Raw genomic sequence first — 25,941 nt, 5'->3', positions numbered from 1 at the left:
AAATAGTTATGGGTAAGGACAAAGTCACAAAGTTCAGCCACCAGGTTAGCCGTGACATTATCGGGGATAGCGTTCTTGACGGCTTGTAGTCCATCTTTGTGTGGAATGTTGGTGTAGAGGGCTTCTACATCCATAGTGGCCAGGATGGTGTTATCAGGAAGATCACCGATGGATTGTAGTTTCCTCAGGAAGTCAGTGGTGTCTCGAAGGTAGCTGGGAGTGCTGGTAGCATAGGGCCTGAGGAGGGAGTCTACATAGCCAGACAATCCTGCTGTCAGGGTGCCAATGCCTGAGATGATGGGGCGCCCAGGATTTCCAGGCTTATGGATCTTGGGTAGTAGATAGAATATCCCAGGTCGGGGTTCCAGGGGTGTGTCTGTGCGGATTTGATCTTGTGCTTTTTCAGGGAGTTTCTTGAGCAAATGCTGTAGTTTCTTTTGGTAACTCTCAGTGGGATCAGAGGGTAATGGCTTGTAGAAAGTGGTGTTGGAGAGCTGCCGAGCAGCCTCTTGTTCATATTCCGACCTATTCATGATGATAACAGCACCTCCTTTGTCAGCCTTTTTGATTATGATGTCAGAGTTGTTTCTGAGGCTGTGGATGGCATTGTGTTCCGCACGGCTGAGGTTATGGGGCAAGTGATGCTGCTTTTCCACAATTTCAGCCCGTGCACGTCGGCGGAAGCACTCTATGTAGAAGTACAGTCTGCTGTTTCGACCTTCAGGAGGAGTCCACCTAGAATCCTTCTTTTTGTAGTGTTGGTAGGGAGGTCTCTGTGGATTAGTATGTTGTTCAGAGGTATGTTGGAAATATTCCTTGAGTCGGAGACGTCGAAAATAGGATTCTAGGTCACCACAGAACTGTATCATGTTCGTGGGGGTGGAGGGGCAGAAGGAGAGGCCCCGAGATAGGACAGCTGCTTCTGCTGGGCTGAGAGTATAGTTGGATAGGTTAACAATATTGCTGGGTGGGTTGAGGGAACCATTGCTGTGGCCCCTTGTGGCATGTAGTAGTTTAGAAAGTTTAGTGTCCTTTTTCTTTTGTAGAGAAGCAAAGTGTGTGTTGTAAATGGCCTGTCTAGTTTTAGTAAAGTCCAGTCACGAGGAAGTTTGGTTGGTTTTTTATGAGAGTATCCATTTTTGAGAGCTCATTCTTAATCTTTCCCTGTTTGCTGTAGAGGATGTTGATCAGGTGATTCCGCAGTTTCTTTGAGAGAGTGTGGCACAAGCTGTCAGCATAGTCTGTGTGGTATGTAGATTGTAACGGATTTTTTACCTGCAGTCCTTTTGGTACGATGTCCATCTGTTTGCATTTGGAAAGGAAGATGATGTCTGTCTGTATCTGTACAAGTTTTTTCATGCAGTTGATAGATTTCCACTCCATACGGCTAAATGCAGTGCCTTGCATAATGACAGGCTTCAGAGTAACAGCCGTGTTAGTCTGTATTCACAAAAAGAAAAGGAGTACTTGTGGCACCTTAGAGACTAACCAACTTATTTGAGCATAAGCTTTCGTGAGCTACAGCTCACTTCATCGGATGCATACTGTGGAAAGTGTAGAAGATCTTTACTCCTTTTCTTTTTGCGAATACAGACTAACACGGCTGTTACTCTGAAACCTAGAACAGCCACAGGTTCCTTTAACTTGTGCCTCCTGGCTGTGATCCATGTGCCATCTGAGAGTTGCCCAGGCACAGCTGTGTTCCGATCCCACTCCTCCTGACATGTTGTCTATGGAGAGGAGAGGGCGGCTGGTGGAAGACCTAGATGTAAATTGATTTTTCCACTAGCTGAGACATCTGTTCCATTGAGGAAACACTTAGCAGGCTAAACACAGCCAGTTTCAACTGGTGCGTAAGAGCTGGCCCACAGGGAGAGACTCTGGTCCCCAAACTGTGAATTGGGGGTAATAATATTTAGTTACTTCACAGGGTGATATGAGGCACTGCATAAATGATGGATGTAAAGTGATAATTTAATTGTGTCTGTAAAGTTCTGTGTACAGTGAGTGGAAATTACTGTCAGTCAGAGGCAGAGGAGGGAATATGACTCAGGATTTCCGAGCTCCCACCACTTCCTCCCTCTACTAGACCTTTAGGGTGAGGGAGAAATATTAATTTTCTAGTATAAATTGTGAGTGGAAATGGGTTTTTCAGGCTTTTGAAAACATCTAGATAATGGCAAATACTAGACTTTTTTTTTCACTATTTTGTAACATTCACCCCCAACCTCAGACACAGGGAGCCTTTGTCTCAGCCAGCAGGGGAAGGAAAACTCTGGGCCCTTTAAGGATTTCCCCCCCTCTTTTTTTAACTCCCCTCCTCGTGGGCACTCAGCGTGCTCATGGGCTTGAGGAGGGAGGTACTGCTTGGCTGATTGGTTGGACGGAAGGGTGCAATGTAAGCCAGTTGGCTCCTATACACCTTAGGGGAGAGCTTAGAAACCTTTGCACCTGGCAGCAAAAGATTTGTGATTAGAGTAGGGCCAGATTTTTAGGTTTTTCTGTGGACAAGATGTTAGCTGTTTTTGGGGGGCTGGGAAGAATTTTTTCCCCCTCATTGCAAGCTAGAGAGGCCTGGGTGATATGGTGTTTATATATCTTCATCCCAGAAGCCAAGACACCTGGTGGGAAGGGTAGGTTGTAAACTGTCTGTTGTCACTGCTTGGCAGGTATCCAGTGCAGGCAATCATTCAATAGGGAGCCCAGTTTCCTGATAAGCTGGAATTGGAAGTGAATTTGGAACAGAATTTCCTAAAGAAACTGGGGAATGGTCCTGGGCCTCCTAATGTCTGGTACAGCAAAGAGACAACACTCTCTTCTTCATCCCCATAACTCTTGTCTAAGGGGAGGACGTGGGGTACCAGTTATGCTGTTCAGACCAGATTAATGGTGGGTGTGTAGTAGCTAAGGGCAGCCCTCCCCAGGTAGTATTGGTTACAAAGGAAAAGCGACCTGCATTGGATGACTTATTGCTGGATAGCTCATGTTACTTAATAAAGCTGTGATCTAATTAAATGACATTTCTGGCGTCTTCTCTTTCCTTCTGGTGTGTCGGGACAATGCTCCAATTCTGCAAAAATTCAGTGAACTCAAAACCATACTGATTTTGTTTTTAAAAAATAGCTACAAAAAGACTTGTATTAAGTATTTGGCTCTGCTCCAGTTTCATATGTTAAAAAAGGCAAGTGAACCTTACTTGTGTTCTGTTGAATTTAGCCATTTCAAATAGCTTTCCCTTTCCAGCATGACTGTTTTATTGCTATCAGACCTTAACTTAGCTGAAGTTCTTCTGGTTTACCCTGGTTTAAACATATAAAGAGCCAGATTTTCAAAAGTACATGTACCCAGATTTCATGCATGAAAACTCTAATTCTCATGTTCAACCTCTGTTTTGTGCATGCATCAAGATATGAGTACATGCAAATCAGGAACTGGGCACACACACTGGAATTTGTGTGCCTGCAGGTGAGGCAGGCATAAAATTGTGTGCAAGCTTTTTCATGTGCATGCCCTGGAATCTGGTAAGGCCCAAATCCTGGTGATACACCCAAATGACAACATGGTGCTGCCCATGGTAGTGCATGTAACTAAATATGTTACATGTGAGGTGATTACAATACAAATAAAAATAAATGTGTGATGCTTTGCTTCTGGTTTAACACTCTTGGAGGGTTCCTACAGGAGTAGTCTATTTGCTGCTGCAGCACTAGTTTACGGCTTGCTGTAAATAGCAGCCTACAGACCGGACCAACCATGTTCTGTGTGGTGATGACATGTTCTAACATATTTTCAAGATGTATCTGATAGTCCACTCATGTGTGCAATGGTAGCAGGGCCACCTGGGAGGCAGGGAATGAGCCATTTGCCCCAGGACCCCCATTTCAGAGAGCCACCAAACTGAGTGGCATTGCAACCTGGTGCATAGGTCACAATGCTACTCAGATTTGGCCCAGCTGCCCCTCCATCAGGCTGAACCTGAGTGGCACTGCGATCCTATATGCCATGTCACAACATCTGGAGCGGGGAGCCCAACTCAGCCCCTGTGGGACTGGAGCCACTGCTGTGGGGTCAGTGTGGGGCATGCCAGCTCTTCAACGCCCCACTCCATCCTTTTTTCATGAGTGTTTTTGTACCATTGGTGTTCTGGGGGGGGCCTCACTTTCAGATTTTGCCCCAGGCCCACCTGCATGCCAGGATACTGTCTAGATGCCCACATGAATACCCTACTGCTTGTGTGAAGGTCTATGGCTTTTCCCTCCTGTACAGATGTCAGCAAGATTTATCTCTGTAAATGTATGTCTCTATCAGTGTCTATCTGTTTGCCGTTTTTTTACTCTACTGGGTATTGATCATGTCTGGAAGTATTCTCAAGTTTGTTCAGCCTTCTTCCCTAGCTGAAGAAAATGAGTAGAGTTTAAATGCCTTGGAATGAAGCCAAAAACAAATATTTATTTTTGGATGTGTCAGGGCCTGTAATGTGGGTTGTCCAGTGACTGGAGCCAGGAGTAGCATCGGGCTCAGGGTCATGCCATGGGTCAAGCCAGAGTCTGACTCAGAAATCATGCCAAGGGTCAAAGCCAGAGTTGGCAACTGGGGGTCGTAACAAGAACAGGGATGAGGCGTGGTAGCAGGCATGAGGAACAGGAACCAGGCAAGGAAGCAGGGACTTGGTTTCAAGGTCTGGGCAACAACAGGCCTAGTGACTAGTTGCTCGGGCAAGGGATGGGAGAGGAACAGGAAGCTTTACACCCAATGATGTCCAATCACTAGTCTGCTGTAAGTCATCTGACCCTGCTGAGTCAGGGGGTATAGCATCTGGGGTGGGGTATTAGCAGCAGTTGCCATGTCAGCCCTTGCAGCTTGATGGCACAGAGGATAAGGCTCCCGCGTGGCAGCCCTACAAGCCTGGATTTGAAACTTGATTCCCACAAACACCCATTTCAAGGGTGATTCCTGGATGCCTTGGGGCCAGGCTGCTCAGGATGATTCCTGTGGAAGGCCCATACTTTTTCAGGGGTGTGCACATGATGAGTTAGCTCCCAAGAGAGTTTTTGGGCCCATAGCCCTCCCAATCAATCACAGAGTACAGGGTCCCTCTGTGACTTTGGAAGTCCAGGATGTCATGGACAAGGTACTCCTCGTGGTCTTGAACTTGAACCGGGGGTGGAGATGGCATATGCTGCCTGGGGAACGGATTGTCAAGGAAAGGCTTCAGGAGGGAGACATGTAAGACTGGGTGGATCTTCCAGGATCGAGGGAGTTGTAATTCAAATGATCTGCTGAGTAATAATGAAAGGGCCTTCTTATTGATGACCTAATTTGTGTGCAGGTCAGCTGGTCTGCAGATGTTTTGTGGACAGTTATATTTTCTGGCCTGCCTTTATAGTTGTGGCTTCTGGTGGTGTTTGTCAGCATGGCATTTGTAGGCTGTTTCGACCACTTCCAGATGCTCATTTAGGTTGTCTTGGGTTTAATGAATGGTCTGCACCAGATCAGAGGCAGCAGGAACCATTGTGGACAAGAGGACAGAAGGGTGGAAACAAGAATGAAAACCATGGCTGTAGGAAAAAGAGGCTGGATTGGGTAGAGGAATATTCCACATTATATGCAAATGCAGTGATCAGGAATACCACAACCCAGTTGTTTTGGCAGTGGTTCAGGAAACAGTATAGGTGTTGTTTAAGCACCTGGTTGACCCATTCCAGTTGGCCAGTGGTGGTGTGTGGAGGATGCTTGGGGCCAGACATTTAGGAAGTGAAACTCCTAGATCAGCTGCTGCTGATTCAGAGCCTTGGCAGATTGTAGCTATTCTAGATTCTTATGGTTAGAAGATTAGGATGAGGTGTTTGACTCCCCCATGGTATTGTCGCCAAGTCTCCAATCCAGGCTTGATGGTGAGAACTCCTAGTCTGCTATTTCATAAATGTGTTCAGTTGAGGTGAGCTGTCATGAAAAATATGCAAATGGATGCATTTCATGCTGGGACCCTGTTTCCTGGACAATACTACACAGAAGTGTCATACTCAAGGACAAAGGGTAGGTCAGGATCAGGGTGGACCAGATCTGGGGAAGATGTGAAAGTTATCTTCAGGAGTTCAAAGGCCTCTGGGGGCCAGTGAAACCTTACAGGTTTTTGGAGGATTGCAGTTATAGGGGCAGCGACCTTTGGCAATCCCAATGAATCTCTCAGAATCTCAGATGCTCCAGCGTTCTGCAATCCCACATTGCAGATACCTGCAATCCATGCACAGTCTGTTTGCTGACACGATGAACCCCAAAATTTGATGGATGATTGCTCAAATACACACTTCTCCAGTTTTCCATATAACCCCTGCTAGGGCAATTTTGTGAGAACTTCACGGACATGATGGTTGTGGCTTGCTTGACTACTGGAATAGAGTAAGATATCATCTAGATATGCCAACAAACTGGTCTAGGATATCCCAAAATATCTTGTTGATCAGGTGCTCAAAAGTGGTGGGAACATTGGTGAGTCCAAAGGGCATTACCAAATACTTGAAGTGTCTATACCTTGTTCTAAAGTCTATCTTCCACTCATCCCCTGCCTGGATTTGAACTAGATTATATATTCTTCTGAGGTCCACTTTAATAAACACCCACACTGACTGTACTCGATCCAAGAGTTTGGGATTAATGGTAACGGGTAACAATTGCATATAGTTATTTGGTTCAGAGCTTTGTAGTCTACAAAGTCTCAGAGTGCTGTCTTTCTTCTTTGGTAAAGGTACCAGGATGCCTTCAGGGGAGGCAGAGCAGTGGATAAAACGATTAGAATAGAACCTCAGAGTTACAAACACCTTGGGAATTGAGCTTGTTCATAACTCTGAACAAAAGGTTATGGTTGTTCTTTCCAAAGTTTACAACTGAACATTGACTTAATACAGCTTTGAGACTTTACTATGCAGAAGAGAAATGTTGCTTTTAACCATCTTAATTTAAATGAAGCAAGCACAGAAACAGTTTCCTTACCTTGTCAAATCTTTATTTAAACTTTCCCTTTATTTTTTTAGTAGTTTACTTTTAACAAAGTACTGAACTGTTTTTGCTGTTTGTGTGTGTGTTTGGTCTCTGCTGCTGCCCGATTGCATATGTCTGGTTCCAAATGAGGTGTGTGGTTGACTGATGTGTTCGTAACTCTGATGTTCATAACTCTGAGGTTCTACTGTAGTTAGTTTTTTCTGGAGGTACTCCCTTAATGATGATAGCTCTGGTTTGGACATAGAATATATACGCCCAAATGGAACCTTGGCGCCGGGCTGAAAGTTGATGGGGGTAATCGTAAACACAATGCAGTGATAGTGAGTCTGCATTCCATTTTTCAAAGACACTGTGGCAGTCTTAGTACTTTTGCAGTAATTATTGGTTTATTGTATTACATTTGTCTTTATTAGTCTTTACAATATATATGAAAAGTATGAAACTGAAATATAAAATGATGTAGCTCAGCATTAATTTCTCAGCTTGTTTGGAAACAGCTAGCACATTTCTTTGCACTAAAGATCTGTACAGTGCCTTTTATATCTTGAGTAAAATTACCTACTTTTACACAGAATTTTCTTCAAGCTCGCTTGGTCTGCAGTACAGTACAATAAAGTATTAGTTAACCGTTAGAGGAGAGAGAAAATCATGTAGAATTGTATTATACAGTATTGTTTCTGAAATATTTTTTTCTCCTTGCAGGACTGTTCTATTTACTTTGACCTCTGCAGTTGTGCTTGTCATCACTACTGACTGGATCAGCTGGGACAAGTTGAATCGTGGATTTCTGCCAAGTGATGAGGTCTCAAGAGCCTTCCTGGCTTCTTTCATCTTAGTGTTTGACCTTCTTATTATCATGCAGGTACATTGTCTTAATGTTTCATTCAGGCTGCTGAAGCTGCCTAGTCACCGTATTTCCACTAGAGCAAACACTGTTCAACTGAGACTTCATAAAGTTAAATAAATGTTTTGTTTGCAATCACTACTGAGAGATTTTACATCAACAATTCTCAGGGACTTTGTAAAAAGCCAGTTGGCCTTTTATTGTGAAAACATTGCTGATTTGTTTTGCTAAGAGTGCCAGGTAAGAACTTGGTGACTTTCCAAATAGGAAGGTACCTTCTGCCAAAACTACACTGGGAGGAAAGGGGGGGGAAGGGAAGCTAGTCATTTTGTAAATGTAAAGCCTCTATTATGAGGATGAGAGAAAAAAAGAAAAAAAGACTGCCTGTCAGGTCAAAGGCTTACAATATTTGAAATGTACACAATATAGGGATGCATTTTTGTGATGAAAATTAAAACTTGCTCTCAATATTCAATATTTCCATTTTCATGTAAACAATATTTTGACAGTGACAGTTTGCTGCATTGCAATGTCTTTCACCAGTCAGTGTAACTAGGCAGATAATTTGTTGTACTCCTTCCAGTGGCTGCTCTTTGGTATCTGGAAATTAAGAAAGGAGTATATGCAGTAGATATAAGTCCAAACAACTTGTTTCATGTGCCATTATGCCTTACCCATCACCTCTGTCTATTGCTTGAGTTTTGTCATAGTGGTGTCTGAAGACAACTCTGATACTCTATCAAGAAAGGTCACTTTGGCTGACTTGGTGGAAGAGGCTGTTTGGTGTTCAAAATGACAAATGTTATTTGTCCGGGAGTTGCATCATTCTGTTAAAGTTTAATGAAGAGGTCCATAATAACTGGTTGGGTTTCCTCTTTTTTGGGCATGCTACCGCATCTTTGTTCACAATTACTGAAATCTATTCACAAAGGTAACCAAATCAAAGAAGTGTTCAGTTCTGTCTGATGAGGTACCAGCTTTCCTGTAAATAGTGACAAGTATCCATCACCAGAGTAATTACCACAGAAGTGACAATGTCATTGCAGCTAGATTTTATCAGCACTGTGATGGGACATCAGAGGGGTATAAACTTCTACAGTTTTGCTTCATTTTAAGTGTCCAGGAGTAAACCAATGTGCTGTTTGTTGTTTGAATAGAAGGTTAAGAAAAGAAGTTCAGATTAAATGTCTAATGAGCCCTTCAGAGAGACAAGGTGGGTGAGGTAATATCTTTTATTGGACGAGCTTCTCTTGGTGAGTGAGTCCTTTATCATGCTTTCTTCTCTCCCATTCTGCATTTTACATTTAATTTGGTCTTTTAAAAAGATGCAAGAGGGTGTATAATAAATGGATCTACTTTGTGTAACTGTAATGAAAGCATGAATAGAAATGCACCAGACAGCCTCCTATCCTGCACTGACTATTGTGTGTCACATATAGAAATGGGGCTGTCTTAATCCCAAAATCATTATTAAACCATCCTTTGGAGTTTGAAAAATGAAGTCACCATATTTTGACCTTGGGGGTTTTGAGTTTAGAGAATTTTTATTTGAAAAGAACTGTCTCATGCCCTATTCCATATTTTTACGACATAAAGTAAGACTTGCTCTAATTGCATATGTGTGTGTGTGTGTGTGAATGTACATATAGTTGCTATTTTCTCTTCAAGGTTGGTAATGCAGTGTCCAGTGGCCAATTGAAGACATTGGTATGTTAGTGAATTTGAACAAAGCACAAAAAACACTGACACTTAACAGGAGCACCACATGAAGGTTGTCATCTTGCTCCAAATTTCTGTCTGTGACTGTGGTCACCAGGCACAAATGATGTAGCACATCAGATCTTAGTGTCCCCTTCGTTCTTTTGTCAGGGGCCTGAAATATATTCACCAGCTCACTGCTGAAGCAATGTGCTGGCTCTCAAATCTAGATATAAATTTGTGATCGTTGCTACCTATCCAAGCCATGTGAAAGAATGATGTTCGTACAGTGGAGTTACTTACTTTTTAAGGTTTCAGAGTAACAGCCGTGTTAGTCTGTATTCGCAAAAAGAAAAGGAGTACTTGTGGCACCTTAGAGACTAACCAATTTATTTGCGCATAAGCTTTCGTGAGCTACAGCTGCATCCGATGAAGTGAGCTGTAGCTCACGAAAGCTTATGCTCAAATAAATTGGTTAGTCTCCAAGGTGCCACAAGTACTCCTTTTCTTTTTACTTTTTAAGATATTTATTCAGAATCCACAACTAAGATAACACATTTTATTTGCACTGTGGTTGTAGTATCAGTGCTTTGCATGGGAATAAAACCAAGCTGACCCAGCACAGTATTGAATTACAAGCAAAAATCAATATTAAAATCAGGACCCTGTGATTATACTAGAGGGAAACAAACATATTTTGGAATTAAATGTATGCACACATTCTCTTTAAGGGCAGTGGCAGTTTTTACAGATCTCAACAAGCTTTTCCAGCAGAATAGCAGACTAAACAAAAACCAGTATTGGGTTAAATCCTCTAATTTCCATGTGAGGATGATATTAATTAAGGGCACAGATGAAATCTCATTTAGTGTTCTGAGTAGTGTATAGAAATATGTTTTTTCTGCATTTGAATGGTAGCATTACTCCTATCAATGTGGCAAAGTTTAGCAACAGGAGAAAAGTAACTGAGTTTGGAAAGCCATTCTTGATGCTGTGAAAAATAATTACATTAATGTAAAGGACAAGTTTGCTTGCTGAATATTATTAGAATTTAATATTTATACAGGCCCCCTGTAGAGCAAAGCACTTTAGAAACAAATAAAGAAGTGACAGGACCCTGCCCTGGTGGGCTAAAATTATAAATTAGACATAACATAGCAAGTGATGCCATAAAAAGAGGGTGGCGGTGGGAATATGGGAGGCCAAGTGTTACCCAGGGAGAGATATTAAGTTATGCTGATTGTATTGTGCACTTCTTTTCACTTCCTTTTCGGGGCCAGGCAGCGTCAGGAAACTATAGCCATGTCTTCCCTCCCCGCATCCAGGAGGAGAAGCCAGAGATCTCAGATGCCATTTGTTGAAATGTAGATTTGAGAGTCATGAATGTAGACACAGTAAATGAAGCCATGAAAGCAGATCCTGAGTTAGACTGAAAATCCACAGAGAGGAGAAAGTCAAGGAAGATCAGTAGGGGATGTTGACTGTTGAAGGCAGCAGATAGATCAAGAATGATAACGTTGGAGAAGAGCTCCTTGGATTTGACTACAGGCAACTCATGAGTGTACTTAATGAAAGCAATCTTTGTAGAGTGGAACAGGCAGATGTGAGATTACACAGCACCCAGAAGAGAAAGGAGGGGAAGTTAAGGCCATGAGAATGTGGAGGTTAAAGGCAGGAGGGAGATGATTGGTAGTTGTATTTTTTTAAAAGAAAGAGAATGTGTAACCCACACACCTCCTGGGAGTGGTGTTCGGTCCCCTCTAGTGGCACCAAGACTACTTAGAGATGAATGCGTCTGCTACAGCCTTACCTAAGAGCCCTGGGGCTTTCGGCTCATGCAGTAGAGCAGGGATCGGCAACCTCTGGCACATGGCCCGCCAGGGTAAGCCCCCTGGCGGGCCAGGCCAGTTTGTTTACCAGCCGCGTCCACAGGTTTGGCCAATCGCAGCTTCCACTGGCTGCAGTTCACCGCTCCAGGCCAATGGGGGCTGCAGGAAGCAGCGCAGGCTGAGGGATATGCAGGCCGTCACTTTCCACAGCCCGCATTGGCCTAGGACGGCGAACTGTGGCCAGTGGGAGCCATAATCAGCCGAACCTGCAGATGCAGCAGGTAAACAAACTGGCGCAGCCCGCCAGGGGGCTTACCCTGGTGGGCCATGTGCCAGAGGTTGCTGATCCTTGCAGTAGAAGCTCATGCATTTAGCTCCAGAGGTCCCAGGTTTAATCCTGCTTGATGATGACCAGGGTCTGTCAGTATTACAAATGCACATTTTTTCATGGTAAAACTAAAGTCCAACTTCAGACATGGTGGAAGCAGGTGCAAGTCCACTGACTTTAATGTGTGCTTAAACCAAGTCAGCATTTAGCCCCAGTTTTGTCATCCTTTCCCTACACTGAAGTTAATTAAGCTGTCCATGTTTGTGATTTGTTTGGTTGTATCTTTCCTGATGCATGTGATGCCACAATCAACACTTACAGAGCCCTGCAAACCCATGGATATCAGCTTTATATCCGCATCCGCAGATGTCGATATCTGCAGACCATTTTTGCAGATCGGATGCATAAACAAATATTGTATTTGCACAGGGCTCTAAATATAGGATCTCAAAGGTGGGAAAGCAGCTGTCTGCACCTCATAGTCTACGAGGTTGCTTCCCTGCCTTCCAGATCCTATATTCCCTCACCTCCTGGCCCTGTACTTACTTACCTTGCGGAAGCAGTTGCCTCCCTCTCCAAATTATTGCTGACTTGATACAGCAATAATGAAGTCAGGAGAGGTTTCCTAAATAGCTTGGTTGCTTAAACCGCTGCAATAGGAGCATGTGGGATTTTGTTGCCTGCCTGGATCTATCACCTCCCCTTTCTCTGTATATGGGGGAGCGGGAAGGTGAGGAAGCAGTTTCATAAGCTATGAGCTGCATACAGCTTCTTCCCTGCCTTTGAGATCCTATATACAGTACACATGCATGCACACAGATGCTCCTCCTGAGAGGCACTGTGCTGCTGTGGGTGCGGTGTGCATGCGGATATAGATAAAAGATGGAGTGCGGATTGAAGGTCGGATATGAGTTGATTCTTGTGGATGCGGATTAAAGAGTCTAGACCACAAACTCCAAAGTACTCCATTTGGACAAGTTAGATTTCAGAGTGTGCATTACTTACTCTATGCAACACAATTTTTGATATCAAGTGTTTGAAGGAAGTTTCCTAATGGTTAGAAGCCAATGACAGCTAGATGATTAAATACCATCTATCCAGAAGTGTTGGATCCCTGCGGAGTACGTTGTGAGCGCTTCCTGGACTCTGTGGAATTTTGAAAGATTGTGGAATATTTTTAGTATGTCTGTGGAGTTACACGGAGTAGAGGCCTTGCTGTGCACTTTACAAAGTTCAGGGTATACATTCCTATACTTCTTACAAATCATGACACTTTTTAACTGACAGAGCAATAAGATACAATGTCTGAGAGATATCAGAGCTCTGTAAGAATACTGTCACATTTAGTCATTTGTTTTCAATAGATGAAATTTATTTCTTCAGGAAACAGAATAAGCTCCAAAGTAGTACAGTGGAATAGGCAGAAAACAGACAATGTTTATATCTCAGCCTCTTTGAAAAATTGTAGTTTGGGGATCTAGGGCCAAATCATGAAGCCCAAAAAGCCTGTATTGGTTAAAAAAAATGACCTGGTTTAGAGGGGAACTGTAGGTAGCTATACAAAAATTAAAATATGTATAACAAATGAAAGAAAGGGGAAGTTGATCATAATGAATATGAATCACAAACTAGGAATGGCAGAAAACTGATAAGGAAAGCAAAAGGACACAAAAAGAAATCCATGGCCAACAGAGTTAAGAACAATAAAGGGAGTTTAGTATATTAAGAGGGAAAATCCTAACAATGGCATTGGTCCATTCCTAGATAGAAATAGTAGAATTATCAATAATAACGCAGAAAAGGCAGAGTGCTCGATAAATATTTCTGTTCTGTATTGGGGGGGGGAGATGATGTAGTTATATAATAACATTCTTCTTGAGCAGAAAGAGCCCACAACAGAGGGAGAGAGCATGGTGGCGGAGTGAGCTTCCACGGTAAGGAGAGTTTGGCTACAGTAAGAGTTCAGCTGCAGCAGGGGAGGCTGAGGGATCATAACAATTAGAAAGGCGCCAAGTCCCCAAGAAAAATAATGGACAGGAAAAAAAATACATTTACCCAACACACCCATAACTTAAGCTACATAAAAAAAGTCACAAGAGTAAAACAATGCATGCAGAAGAACAGCAGCAAGATGGGGACTACCCAGTTTATTGCACAGAGTGCACCATGTATGATTATCTGCCTCATGGACAGGTGGTATATGTGTGTGTGCAGTGCAAGCAACTCATGTATCTCAGAGACAGAGGCTGGAGGAGCAAAGGGAGACAGAAAGGTACATGGAGGAGATGTTTAGAGACATAGTGGAAAGGCTCGGACCGCAAATCAAACAAGATATATACTCCAAGTCAAAAAAGATAGTAAGAGGCCCAAAAGAATGTCACCATGGCTGAATAACAGAATAATGGAGCCTATTAGAGGCAAAAAGGCATCCTTTAAAATCTGGAAATCAAATCCTAATGAGGAAAATAAGAAGGAGCACAAACTCTGCAAGTAAAATGTAAAGGTATAAGTGTGAGGCAAACCCGCAGCCTGACCAGGGCTTCATGCATACTTCAGCAGCCTATCCCTAAGCTGGGCCTGTGTCAGATGATCCCCTGGCGCAGGTATTTCACTGACCACTCCAGAGCTGCAAGTTAGTCTGTGCAACAGCACTACCCAGCCAGGAATGCTCCTGCTGCCTCTCAGTGTAACAAACTCCCTAGGCTTCTGGCCTGCCCTGGATCCAGTACCTGTTCCTGCCCCAGCCTTGATTGAGCTTTGTTCCGCCTGCCCCTGCCTTGTTCAGACCCTTCTGTGACCCTGCTTCAGCCCTGTTACTGACCCATTCCAGCCCTGCATCTCCCTCTTGACCCCCAGATCCTTGGACTTACTTCAGCCCACCTTCAGTCCTTGGCCTTCATCTGGACTCCAACTACGATACTGACCTGGCTTGTCTATGAACTCTGACCTCAGTTCTGACCCATAACCTGTCTCCAGCCCGGTTTCAACACTGCCCTCGGCCCAGTCCTGACCCTACACCAGGCTTTGACCACTGTACCAACCACCAGCCCTTACTGCCTGGAACCAGAACCTGACACTAAGGCAGACCAAGAAAAAAATTGAGAAGCGACTTGCTAAAGATGCAAAAACTAAGAGTAAAAAAATGTTAAGTACATGAGAAGCAGAAAGCCTGCCAAACAGACAGTGGGGCCATTAGATGACAAAGTTGTTAAAAGCTAAATGAATTATTTGCATTGGTCTTTAGTGCAGAGGATGTGGGGAAGATACCTACATTCGAGCAATTCTTTTTGGATGATAAATCTGAGGTACTGTCCCAAATTCATAGAATCATAGAATCATAGAATATCAGGGTTGGAAGGGACCTCAGGAGGTCATCTAGTCCAACCCCCTGCTCAAAGCAGGACCAATCCCCAATCAAATCATCCCAGCCAGGGCTTTGTCAAGCCTGACCTTAAAAACTTCCAAGGAAGGAGATTCTACCACCTCCCTAGGTAACGCATTCCAGTGTTTCACTACCCTCCTAGTGAAAAAGTTTTTCCTAATATCCAACCTAAACCTCCCCCACTGCAACTTGAGACCATTACTCCTTGTTCTGTCCTCTTCTACCACTGAGAATAGTCTAGAACCATCCTCTCTGGAACCACCTCTCAGGTAGTTGAAAGCAGCTATCAAATCCCCCCTCATTCTTCTCTTCTGCAGACTAAACAATCCCAGTTCCCTCAGCCTCTCCTCATAAGTCATGTGTTCCAGACCCCTAATCATTTTTGTTGCCCTTCGCTGGACTCTCTCCAATTTATCCACGTCCTTCTTGTAGTGTGGGGCCCAAAACTGGACACAGTACTCCAGATGAGGCCTCACCGATGTCGAATAGAGGGGAACGATCACGTCCCTCGATCTGCTCGCTATGCCCCTACTTATACATCCCAAAATGCCATTGGCCTTCTTGGCAACAAGGGCACACTGCTGACTCATATCCAGCTTCTCGTCCACTGTAACCCCTAGGTCCTTTTCCGCAGAACTGCTGCCTAGCCATTCGGTCCCTAGTCTGCAGCTGTGCATTGGGTTCCTCCGTCCTAAGTGCAGGACCCTGCACTTATCCTTATTGAACCGCATCAGGTTTCTTTTGGCCCAATCCTCCAATTTGTCTAGGTCCCTCTGTATCCTATCCCTGCCCTCCAGCATATCTACCACTCCTCCCAGTTTAGTATCATCCGCAAATTTGCTGAGAGTGCAATCCACACCATCCTCCAGATCATTTATGAAGATATTGAACAAAACCGGCCCCAGGACCAACCCCTGGGGCACTCCACTTGACACCGACTGCCAACTAGACATGGAGCCATTGATCACTACCCGTTGAGCCCGACAATCTAGCCAACTTTCTACCCACCTTATAGTGCATTCATCCAGCCCGTACTTCTTTAACTTGCTGACAAGAATGCTGTGGGAGACCGTGTCAAAAGCTTTCCTAAAGTCAAGAAACAATACATCCACTGCTTTCCCTTCATCCACAGAATCAGTAATCTCATCATAGAAGGCTATTAGATTAGTCAGGCATGACCTACCCTTGGTGAATCCATGCTGACTGTTCCTGATCACTTTCCTCTCGTGTAAGTGCTTCAGGATTGATTCCTTGAGGATCTGCTCCATGATTTTTCCGGGGACTGAGGTGAGGCTGACTGGCCTGTAGTTCCCAGGATCCTCCTTCTTCCCTTTTTTAAAGATTGGCACTACATTTGCCTTTTTCCAGTCATCTGGGACTTCCCCCGTTCGCCACGAGTTTTCAAAGATAGTGGCCAATGGCTCTGCAATCACATCCGCCAATTCCTTTAGCACTCTCGGATGCAACTCGTCCGGCCCCATGGACTTGTGCATGTCCAGCTTTTCTAAATAGTCCCTAACCACCTCTTTCTCCACAGAGGGCTGGCCATCTACTCCCCATGTTGTGATGCCCAGCGCAGCAGTCTGGGAGCTGTCCTTGTTAGTGAAGACAGAGGCAAAAAAAGCATTGAGCACATTAGCTTTTTCTACATCCTCTGTCACTAGGTTGCCTCCCTCATTCAGTAAGGGGCCCACACTTTCCTTGGCTTTCTTCTTGTTGCCAACATACCTGAAGAAACCCTTCTTGTTACTCTTGACATCTCTTGCTAGCTGCAGCTCCAGGTGCGATTTGGCCCTCCTGATTTCATTCCTACATGCCCGAGCAATATTTTTATACTCTTCCCTGGTCATATGTCCAACCTTCCACTTCTTGTAAGCTTCTTTTTTATGTTTAAGATCCGCTAGGATTTCACCGTTAAGCCAAGCTGGTCGCCTGCCATATTTACTATTCTTTCGACTCATCGGGATGGTTTGTCCCTGTAACCTCAACAGGGATTCCTTGAAATACAGCCAGCTCTCCTGGACTCCTTTCCCCTTCATGTTAGTCCCCCAGGGGATCCTACCCATCCGCTCCCTGAGGGAGTCAAAGTCTGCTTTCCTGAAGTCCAGGGTCCGTATCCTGCTGCTTACCTTTCTTCCCTGTGTCAGGATCCTGAACTCAACCAACTCATGGTCACTGCCTCCCAGATTCCCGTCCACTTTTGCTTCCCCCACTAATTCTTCCCTGTTTGTGAGCAGCAGGTCAAGAAAAGCTCCCCCCTAGTTGGCTCGTCTAGCACTTGCACCAGGAAATTGTCCCCTACGCTTTCCAAAAACTTCCTGGATTGTCTATGCACCGCTGTATTGCTCTCCCAGCAGATATCAGGAAAATTAAAGTCACCCATGAGAACCAGGGCGTGCGATCTAGTAACTTCTGCGAGTTGCCGGAAGAAAGCCTCATCCACCTCATCCCCCTGGTCCGGTGGTCTATAGCAGACTCCCACCACTACATCACTCTTGTTGCTCACACTTCTAAACTTAATCCAGAGACACTCAGGTTTTTCTGCAGTTTCGTACCGGAGCTCTGAGCAGTCATACTGCTCCCTTACATACAGTGCTACTCCACCACCTTTTCTGCCCTGCCTGTCCTTCCTGAACAGTTTATAACCATCCATGACAGTACTCCAGTCATGTGAGTTATCCCACCAAGTCTCTGTTATTCCAATCACATCATAATTCCTTGACATCACCAGGACCTCCAGTTCTCCCTGCTTGTTTCCAAGGCTTTGTGCATTCGTATATAAGCACTTGAGATAACCTGCTGATCGCCCTTCCTTCTCAGGATGAGGCAGGAGCCCACCCCTCACAGACGTTCCTGCCTGTGTTTCCTCCCGGTATCCCGCTGTAATCAAATTGATGAGATTACAAGTTTGGTAGATAAAGATACTAAGAGCTCTGTAAGGCTTTTACATGGTACCACATGGCATTTGATTAAAAAACTAAAACAATATATAAAACATGGAACACATTAAATGGTTTAAAAGCTGGCTAACTGATAAGTCTCAAAACGTAATTGCAAACAGGGAATTATCATTGAGTAGGTGTGTTTCTAGTGGGACTTCTCTAGGAGCAGTTATCAGCCCTATACTATTTAACATTTTTATCAATGTCCTTGAAGAAAACTTACAATCATCACTGATAAAGTTTGCAGATATCACAAAAATTGGGGGAGTTGTAAATTATGAAGAGGACAGGTCACTGATTCAGAACGGTCTAAAATACTTGGTAAACTGGGCTCAAGCAAATAATATGGATTTTAATGTGGCTAAATGTAAATGTATACATCTGAGAATAAAGAATGTGGGCCATACTTACAGGATGGAGGACACGGTTCTGGGGAGCTGTGACTCTGAAAAAAGATTTGGGGGTTCTAGTGGATAATCAGCTGAACATGAATTTCCGGTGTGACACTGTGGCCAAAAGAGCTAATGAGATCCTGGGATGCATAAACAGAAGAATCTCAAGTATGAATAGAGAGGTTATTTGACCTCTATGTTTGGCATTGGTGCAACTGCTCCTGGAATACTTTGTCCCCCAGTTCTGGTGCCCACAATTCAAGAAGGATGTTGATAAACTGGAGAGGGTTCAGAGAAAAGCTACAAAAAGGAAAAAGGATTATAAAATATGCCTTATGGAGGTAGAATCAAAGAGATCAATCTCTTTAGTTTAACAAAGAAAAGGCTAAGGGGTCATTTGATCACAGTCTATAAATAACTGCCCGGGAAACAAATATTTAATAATGGGCTCTTCAATCTAGCAGAGAAAGATATAGCATGATCCAATGGCTGGACGCTGAAGATAGACAAATTCAGACTGGAAATAAAGCATGAATTTTTGACAAAGAGGGATTAACCATTGAAACAATTTACCAAGGGCTCCTGGTAGATTCTCCGTCACTGGCAATTTTTACATCAAGATTCAGTGTTTTTCTGAAAGATCTGCTCTAGAAATTTTTTTTAGGAAGTTCTATGGCCTGTGTTAGACAGGGGGTCAGACTAGTTGATCACAATGGTTCTTTCTGGTCTTGGAATCTATGAATCTATGGTCACTTACTCAAGTAATCCCATTGAAATCAAATGGGACTCTTTTTATAAATAAGTCAAGCAGAATTTGGCCCACTGGATCACTTGAGGGGAAATATGATCAAATAGGTTCAGATAGTTTGCAGTCTTCTTCATCACAGGTGCTGGCTCTCTGTTAATATGGAGATTAGAAGGTATATAGCAAAGATTTTAATATTTTCCATTCTCCTGTAGATCCTTTCCCAAGTCTCTTAATCTGTTTCTCTGCTGAAGAAAGTAGTTAATTTAGGCATTTCTTAATTACTGTAAACCCAATATTATTAATGAATATACATGTGCCCCCAGATGAGGTAGTGCATTTGGATGTACTTTACAGAGAATAATAATCATATTGCTTCATTTCAACAATCTGTTTTATTATTCAAAGCACTTATACTGTACCCCTTTCATTCGACACAAAATTTTAGGAGGAATTATTCTCATGCTAACTCATACTTAAAAAAATCTCATGCATCCTCAGTGTCAAGAAGAAGAGTTAAACAGTAGCAGGTTAGTAACTGGTAGAACCAGAAAGAAGGTTTCACAAGTGAGAGATTGATATGACTGAGAAGTGGAAACTTGAATAGGGAATCCTTTTAGGAGATAAAATCATAACCACGAAGACTAGCATGTAGAATACCAGACCTAATGGATGATTCAAAAGACTTCCATACTTTCCTAGTCATATACAGTACATAGATACTGTCATAATTTGTCATTAAATATGAACTATTCACGAGAACTTTTACTATGGAAAATGTTTTCTAATTCCTATGTTTTCTGATGGCATCAGTTCTTTATTGCTGAATTCAGAAATGCTATCTTCTCACTTACAATTTAAGAAACTAGAATCTTGAGGAACTTGTGATATAAAGTCAATGATAACTGCTGAACTTGAAAACACAGAGTTGTTATACTTAAATTGTTTCCAGACCTCCCCTGAAAATAAGCTATGTGCTGTAATTAATAATGAACATATTTAACCATGTTTTTTGTAATTTCTTCTCTAGAGCTGATACTGTACCTTTGGATGACAAATATTAATATGGAGAGTAGAAGTTTGGTAGATAGAAAAGATTTTAATACTTATCATTTTCCTATAAGTATTTTCCCCAGCCTCTTCATCCATTTCCCTGCTAAAGAAAATAGTTTATTTAGACATTTCCTAACTCTGGCATTATGAATGTTTTAATTATGTCATTGGTAAGCCATGTATTATATAGACAAAATCAACAAGATTCTGATCTCATTTACATCTGTATAAAGCAGGAGCAACTCTATTTACTTTTAGTTAATATGGGTTTACACCAATGTACTTGTTACGTAGATTAGAATCTGCTTCAATGAATGGTTAATTTGTATAGTACATTAAAAATGTTTCAGTTAGCAATAAGCTGTTGATTTGCTTAGCTATAAAGAGTAAAAAACCAAACCCTTCTATCTGTACATAGAAGAGGTAAGATTTACATTCTTCCCAATTCTTTAGAAAATCTACACATCTTTATCAGTCTGATTTTCCCTTAACTTATTCTGGTTTTACACTACTGTAACACTATCGACTGGTGAAATTAATTTACAATTGATGTAAATGAGAGGAGAATCCAGATTTACACTTATGTACGTGAGAGGAGGCCCCATAAGTATAGTTTTTTTTGAAACATAGTGAAGATATGATTTTGTAGTTAATAGACAAAGCTGGAAGTACAAAACAAAATAACTTCATTTATGCATTCTTTTGAGAACAGTGTCCTCACAGTTGTACATTTAGTTCAGGAACGGTGTACATGTTTCCCCATTTCCTGACAAGCAACAGAAGAAAATGTCCATGCACAGTTTGTTCCTGAGGCAGTTTCCAAAATTTGAATGAAGAACCCAAGAAAAAGCTCTCCCTTTCGTGATCTGGTTATTAATGTGCTCCTTTCCCAATTTGCATGTTGTTTGTTTGGACTTGGTTTCAGCAAATGTGCTTGTAAAAACTTCCCATTCACTGTGAAAACTTCTAAAGAAGTGAATCTGTGAATGTCACAGGAGTTTCCATCATGCTTTTATTGGGTTTTGTAACATTTGAAAGCACAGGAAAATGAGCAAACACTAGCCGAACCCATTGAGAGGCAGCTATACTAATGAAGTTGGCAGCCATTTTGGAACCTTTCTGACATTTAGGCATTCTGTATGTGAGACACTGTTACATCATTTTTTTATTTGCTACTGTTTTTCAGGAGGAAGATTTAGACATAAGGGCAGGTGTTCAGTGAGTGATATTCTAAAGGAGTCAAGATAAATGAGTTTCACAAAAATATGACAGTAGGTCGAAGTCTCTCACTTATGTTCCTGGCCATTGTCACATGACAATATTTTATGGTTAGGAGCAGTAAACACTAAGCTATTTCTTTCACTGGTTAAATGAAGGATTCTCTCTAGCTCAAAGTATATCGCCTTTCACTGGCATCTGCAACACAGCATTGTTTTAAATTTTATCAGGTATTTTGAAGATGGGTTGTATTCAGTTAACTGCACAGTTTTTGCCTGTAATCCCTTATAGTAAAGGATGATTCCACAGCACTGCGTCTCTCTCCATGACGTCTGTGAATACTGAAATGCCTAGGAAGCATCAACTCCTCTTGCCTTATAACCCAACTTACAATTCATGGATAATATGAATCACTATGGTAGACTCAAGTTCATTCATAAACACAATTTCAGAAACATATTAGTAATGCTCCCTATGCCTTTAGTGATATCACTACAGTTCCTGCTGTTGGCTCAGGCACTGATCTTTCAGGCCTATCCTGCAATTGCTGTCTTTTCTGTATCTGCCATCTCTGCTGCTGTTTTTTGCATTTGCATCAGTATTACATTTCTCAGTGCTAAAGCATTTTGTTCATTTTCCCCTTACAGTTTTCTCTCCCTCTGGGCCAAGTCCTGGCCCTGCCTGGTTTCATGGTATGGAACTCTATGGAGTGGCAGAGCTGTGTATGCTGAAGTGCTCTCTGAGCTCCTCTCTTATGTCTCCTCAGAGGCACTTCCCAAAGGCTTCCTTGGATGCTTTCTGTGAGCATTCCTGTAAATCTGCCCACAGGTGCAGTCAGTGGGAACAGGGAATGGATCACTTGATGATTACCTGTTCTGTTCATTCCCTCTGGGGCACCTGGTATTAGCCACTGTCGGAAGACAGGATACTAGGCTAAATGGACCTTTGGTCTGATCCAATATGATCCATTCTTATGTTCTTATTAACAGGTTCTTTCCTGTCTGTCACTCATCCAGATGGACTAAGTGGGCCAGTGTGGCCCCCAACAATGATTCCCTAGCTGACAGTTCAGGAATGGATTTCAGGTTCCCGTGGGGTGAAGATACCACTTGCCTAGTGGAGACAGACATGTGAGAACTCAGAACAACCAGCGCATGATCCTCATTCCACCACCTCCCCCACACTGACATATTCTGTGATGAGAGCAATGGGAAAAGAGAGGTGATGTATCTGTAGAAGAAATGATCTAAGAAGTGGCTGATTCTTTAGCTATTCTCCTTGAGCAGCCCCTCTGTATCCCATTGGTGCCTAGTCTGATTATTGTCAGAATAGGTCAGGTCAGTTCCTTGCCAGCAAGCATGGGAGTAAGAGATTTCCGTGCCCCTTGTTTCTGCATATAGCTCATGAATTTGTCTTTTATCTCCAGCTTCCCATCCATAATCCTTGCTCTGTAGGTTTTGCCAGGAAATAAAGTAGAGCTGTGCCTCTCATACTAAGAGTGCTAGTCTTCTGGGTTTCCTTTTTCATATTAAGAATTAGTTTTGTCTTTGGAAATGAATTAAAATAAAACCCATTACTTTTATTATGCATGGAATCTGAATGGAAACTTCTGTTTGGGGATTAATTTAATATTGCAAATAGAATGGTGTGAAATAGTCATAGCTAGGGCCCTACCAATTTCACTGCTGTGAAAAATGTGCCACGGGCCGTGAAATCTGAGCTCCCCCATGAAATCTAGCTATTGTAGGGGAGACCAGATTTCACAGAGTTGGGCAGCCGGAGAGCAGTGGCCGCTGGCTGAGAGCCCAGCTCCAAAGGCAGCACCATCACCAGCAGCAGCGCAGAAGTGAGGGTGGCATGGGTGGCATGGCTTTGTAAAACAGGAGTTGCAGGAATTATTGTATTTTGAAGTCTGCTTTTCCTTCTGCATTAATAGAGGATGGTTGGGCTTGTGGTTAAAACACTGAATTGAGTCTCAGGTGATACAGATTCAATTCATGGCACCACCAGACTGCCTCTCTAACCTTGAGGAAAGTATGTAAGGCCATATCCTCAATTTGATAAAGTGGTATATGTCCACTGAGCTCCAGTTTACACCAGCTGAGGATTTAGCCCTTAATATACATGTCACAGTTCCCCATCTGTTAAAGGTGAATAATACTTTCTTTCTCCCACCCTTTGTGTGTCTTGTCTATTTAGCCTGTAAGCTCTTCAACAAGGGACTGTCTCTTACTATGTACAGCATCTAGTATAATATGGCCCCAATCTTATTAGGGGCCTCTAGGTAATACTGTAATATAAAACTATATATAAGTAAGGCCCTATTTAATGTGTGATAGTGCGGAAATTGCAGATCCTGCAATATTAGGCTTCCACCAGTTTTGATTTTAATTATGTTACTTTGTACAGTCCACAATTTTGCATACATTGTGAGGTTTGCAACACACGTTTTTCCCCATTAATACAGAAGAATTCTGTTTATCAGAGCTGATAGTGGCTGGGGCTTGGGCTGTCAGGCCCATTCATTAATGACTGTAATATAGTTGCAGCAAACTGTCTGGTTTAAAAAAATTAGCAGGCACAACATCATACTTGAATGCGTACATTGTTCCAGCAAATTTTTCTTAAGCAAACATATCTTCCCTGGCTTTTCCAAATTACCGCAATTAATAGGGGTCCATTATTACTTTTCTGCGATTTTCCATGTCTTGTCCACAACTCAGCTGCAATTATTTGACAATCATGCCACAATTCAAGTAATAATAATAATAAAATAATAATGACAACAACAATAAAAATAATAAGAACAGTTGACTTACCATTGGCCACAGTCTTTCCCTTTTACCTTGTATCTGTTGTGCTGATGCCGTTATTACAGGCCTAGTGTTTGCATCACATCATTGAGCGGTTCTGCAAAAGTGGACATAGCATTGTTCATATACTGTTCAAACCGCCATTATTGCTAAAATTCACAGAAAAGCAAAATTCTAGGAACAAGAAAAGGCCTACATTCTTTGCAATTTTTTTTCTGTTTTCTCACAGCCCTAATTGCAGCTCTAATACAAAGCAAAGCCCTTGTAGTGATTATCCATCTGCTGTAGTCACTGTCTGATAGACTTCATTGTTATGTGATGTATGTATGATGATTGCTTTGTTGTTTTGTTTTTTTGTTTCTGTGGCACTTTAACATGAGAGGTTTCAGAGTAGCAGCCATGTTAGTCTGTATTCGCAAAAAGAAAAGGAGGACTTGTGGCACCTTAGAGACTAACCAATTTATTTGAGCATAAGCTTTCATGCGTGAGCTGTAGCTCACAAAAGCTTATGCTCAAATAAATTGGTTAGTCTCTAAGGTGCCAAAAGTACTCCTTTTCTTTTAACATGACAGTAGTTAAGAGGCTATGAGCATTTTGACTATCTAAAGCCACATTCAGAAATATATCATTTGGCCAAGAAAATCTAGTCCAGACTGAAACTTGTTACACAATTTCTCATCTTAGTGTTATGGGGTTTTTAATTGATTCAACTATTTTTAAATTGTAGAATCTTGAAATACCTAAGAACAACTGTGTGAATGAAAAACAGAATGAAAGTTCTAACTTGTCTTAGTCAGACCCTTAATATTACCTTAAGGTAATTCTGTTTCTATTCATATTTTTAATAGAGCTATATGGAGTGCTGGGTTTTACAGGACTCACTGATTGAAGGGATAATATTTGGGCATGCAGATATACTTAGCAATAATATTGAACACAGTAAATAAGAGGGTCCAGAACAACTTGTTCCCTATTAGGCTTATTGTATAGACTAGTAACAGCAGGATAAGATATGCATCATGTGCTCAGTCTGAGTGCATAATTTCTGCAAAGCTTATTAAATGGCAGTTTACATTTCCTTAGAAAGTTTGATATAGTACGTTAACTGAAAGACTTGCTTATTTTTATTGCCTTTGAGTTCCTGTAATGTATAATAAAGCTGCTGCATTCTTTTGCATAACAAAAGGGATGTGCATAGTTAATCACTGAGTGTCTTGGGATAATGAGTGCATTAGGTATTTTAGCATCTGTTTTAGTTAGACTTTACTGTGACCATTAATAGATAATTCTCACACTGTACAGAGATAGGGAAATTATTTTTTCCCAGTGTTAAACACAGCAATTTGAAGTGATAGTTGTAGTATTTTCTTGCTTCAAACTAGCATTTAATTACTCAACTATGTTGCATTTGGAGTCAGGTCCGTGTGGACAAGGACAATATAGCTGGAGTCTTAATTCAGCAAGATTTCCAGTCTCCCACAGGTCAGAAACTAAAAAGATTTTAAAGTTTCGGTATTTCTTAGTATCTAATTGGGTTTGCCTGGCTGTCTTGTAATACTTATTACAGAGAATGGATTCCCCAGCATAACACTTAGCAGATCTGACAGCTAGATAGGGGATGAGCACTGCATGACACAGTATGAATCTGTTTTTCCCACTGGAGAGCAGTGACAACATGCCTATAACAAGTACACAAAC

At 42.2% G+C, this 25,941-nt stretch overlaps 1 protein-coding gene across 2 annotated transcripts in view; it reads left to right on the top strand.

The window, feature by feature from the left end:
• Nucleotides 1-25,941, top strand: part of TMEM117 (transmembrane protein 117) — a 326,549-nt gene that overhangs the window by 244,980 nt on the left and 55,628 nt on the right. For both annotated transcript variants that reach the window (XM_043548908.1, XM_043548914.1), the window contains one exon: nt 7,702-7,861. In XM_043548908.1, the coding sequence (XP_043404843.1) occupies nt 7,702-7,861 (160 nt within the window). The remainder of the gene's footprint in view (nt 1-7,701; nt 7,862-25,941) is intronic.

The sequence above is a fragment of the Chelonia mydas genome, chromosome 1, assembly GCF_015237465.2.
Source record: "Chelonia mydas isolate rCheMyd1 chromosome 1, rCheMyd1.pri.v2, whole genome shotgun sequence".
Lineage (NCBI taxonomy): Eukaryota > Metazoa > Chordata > Testudines > Cheloniidae > Chelonia > Chelonia mydas.
Note: the sequence above shows the minus strand (reverse complement) of the source record. Positions and strands in the feature narration are given on the sequence as shown.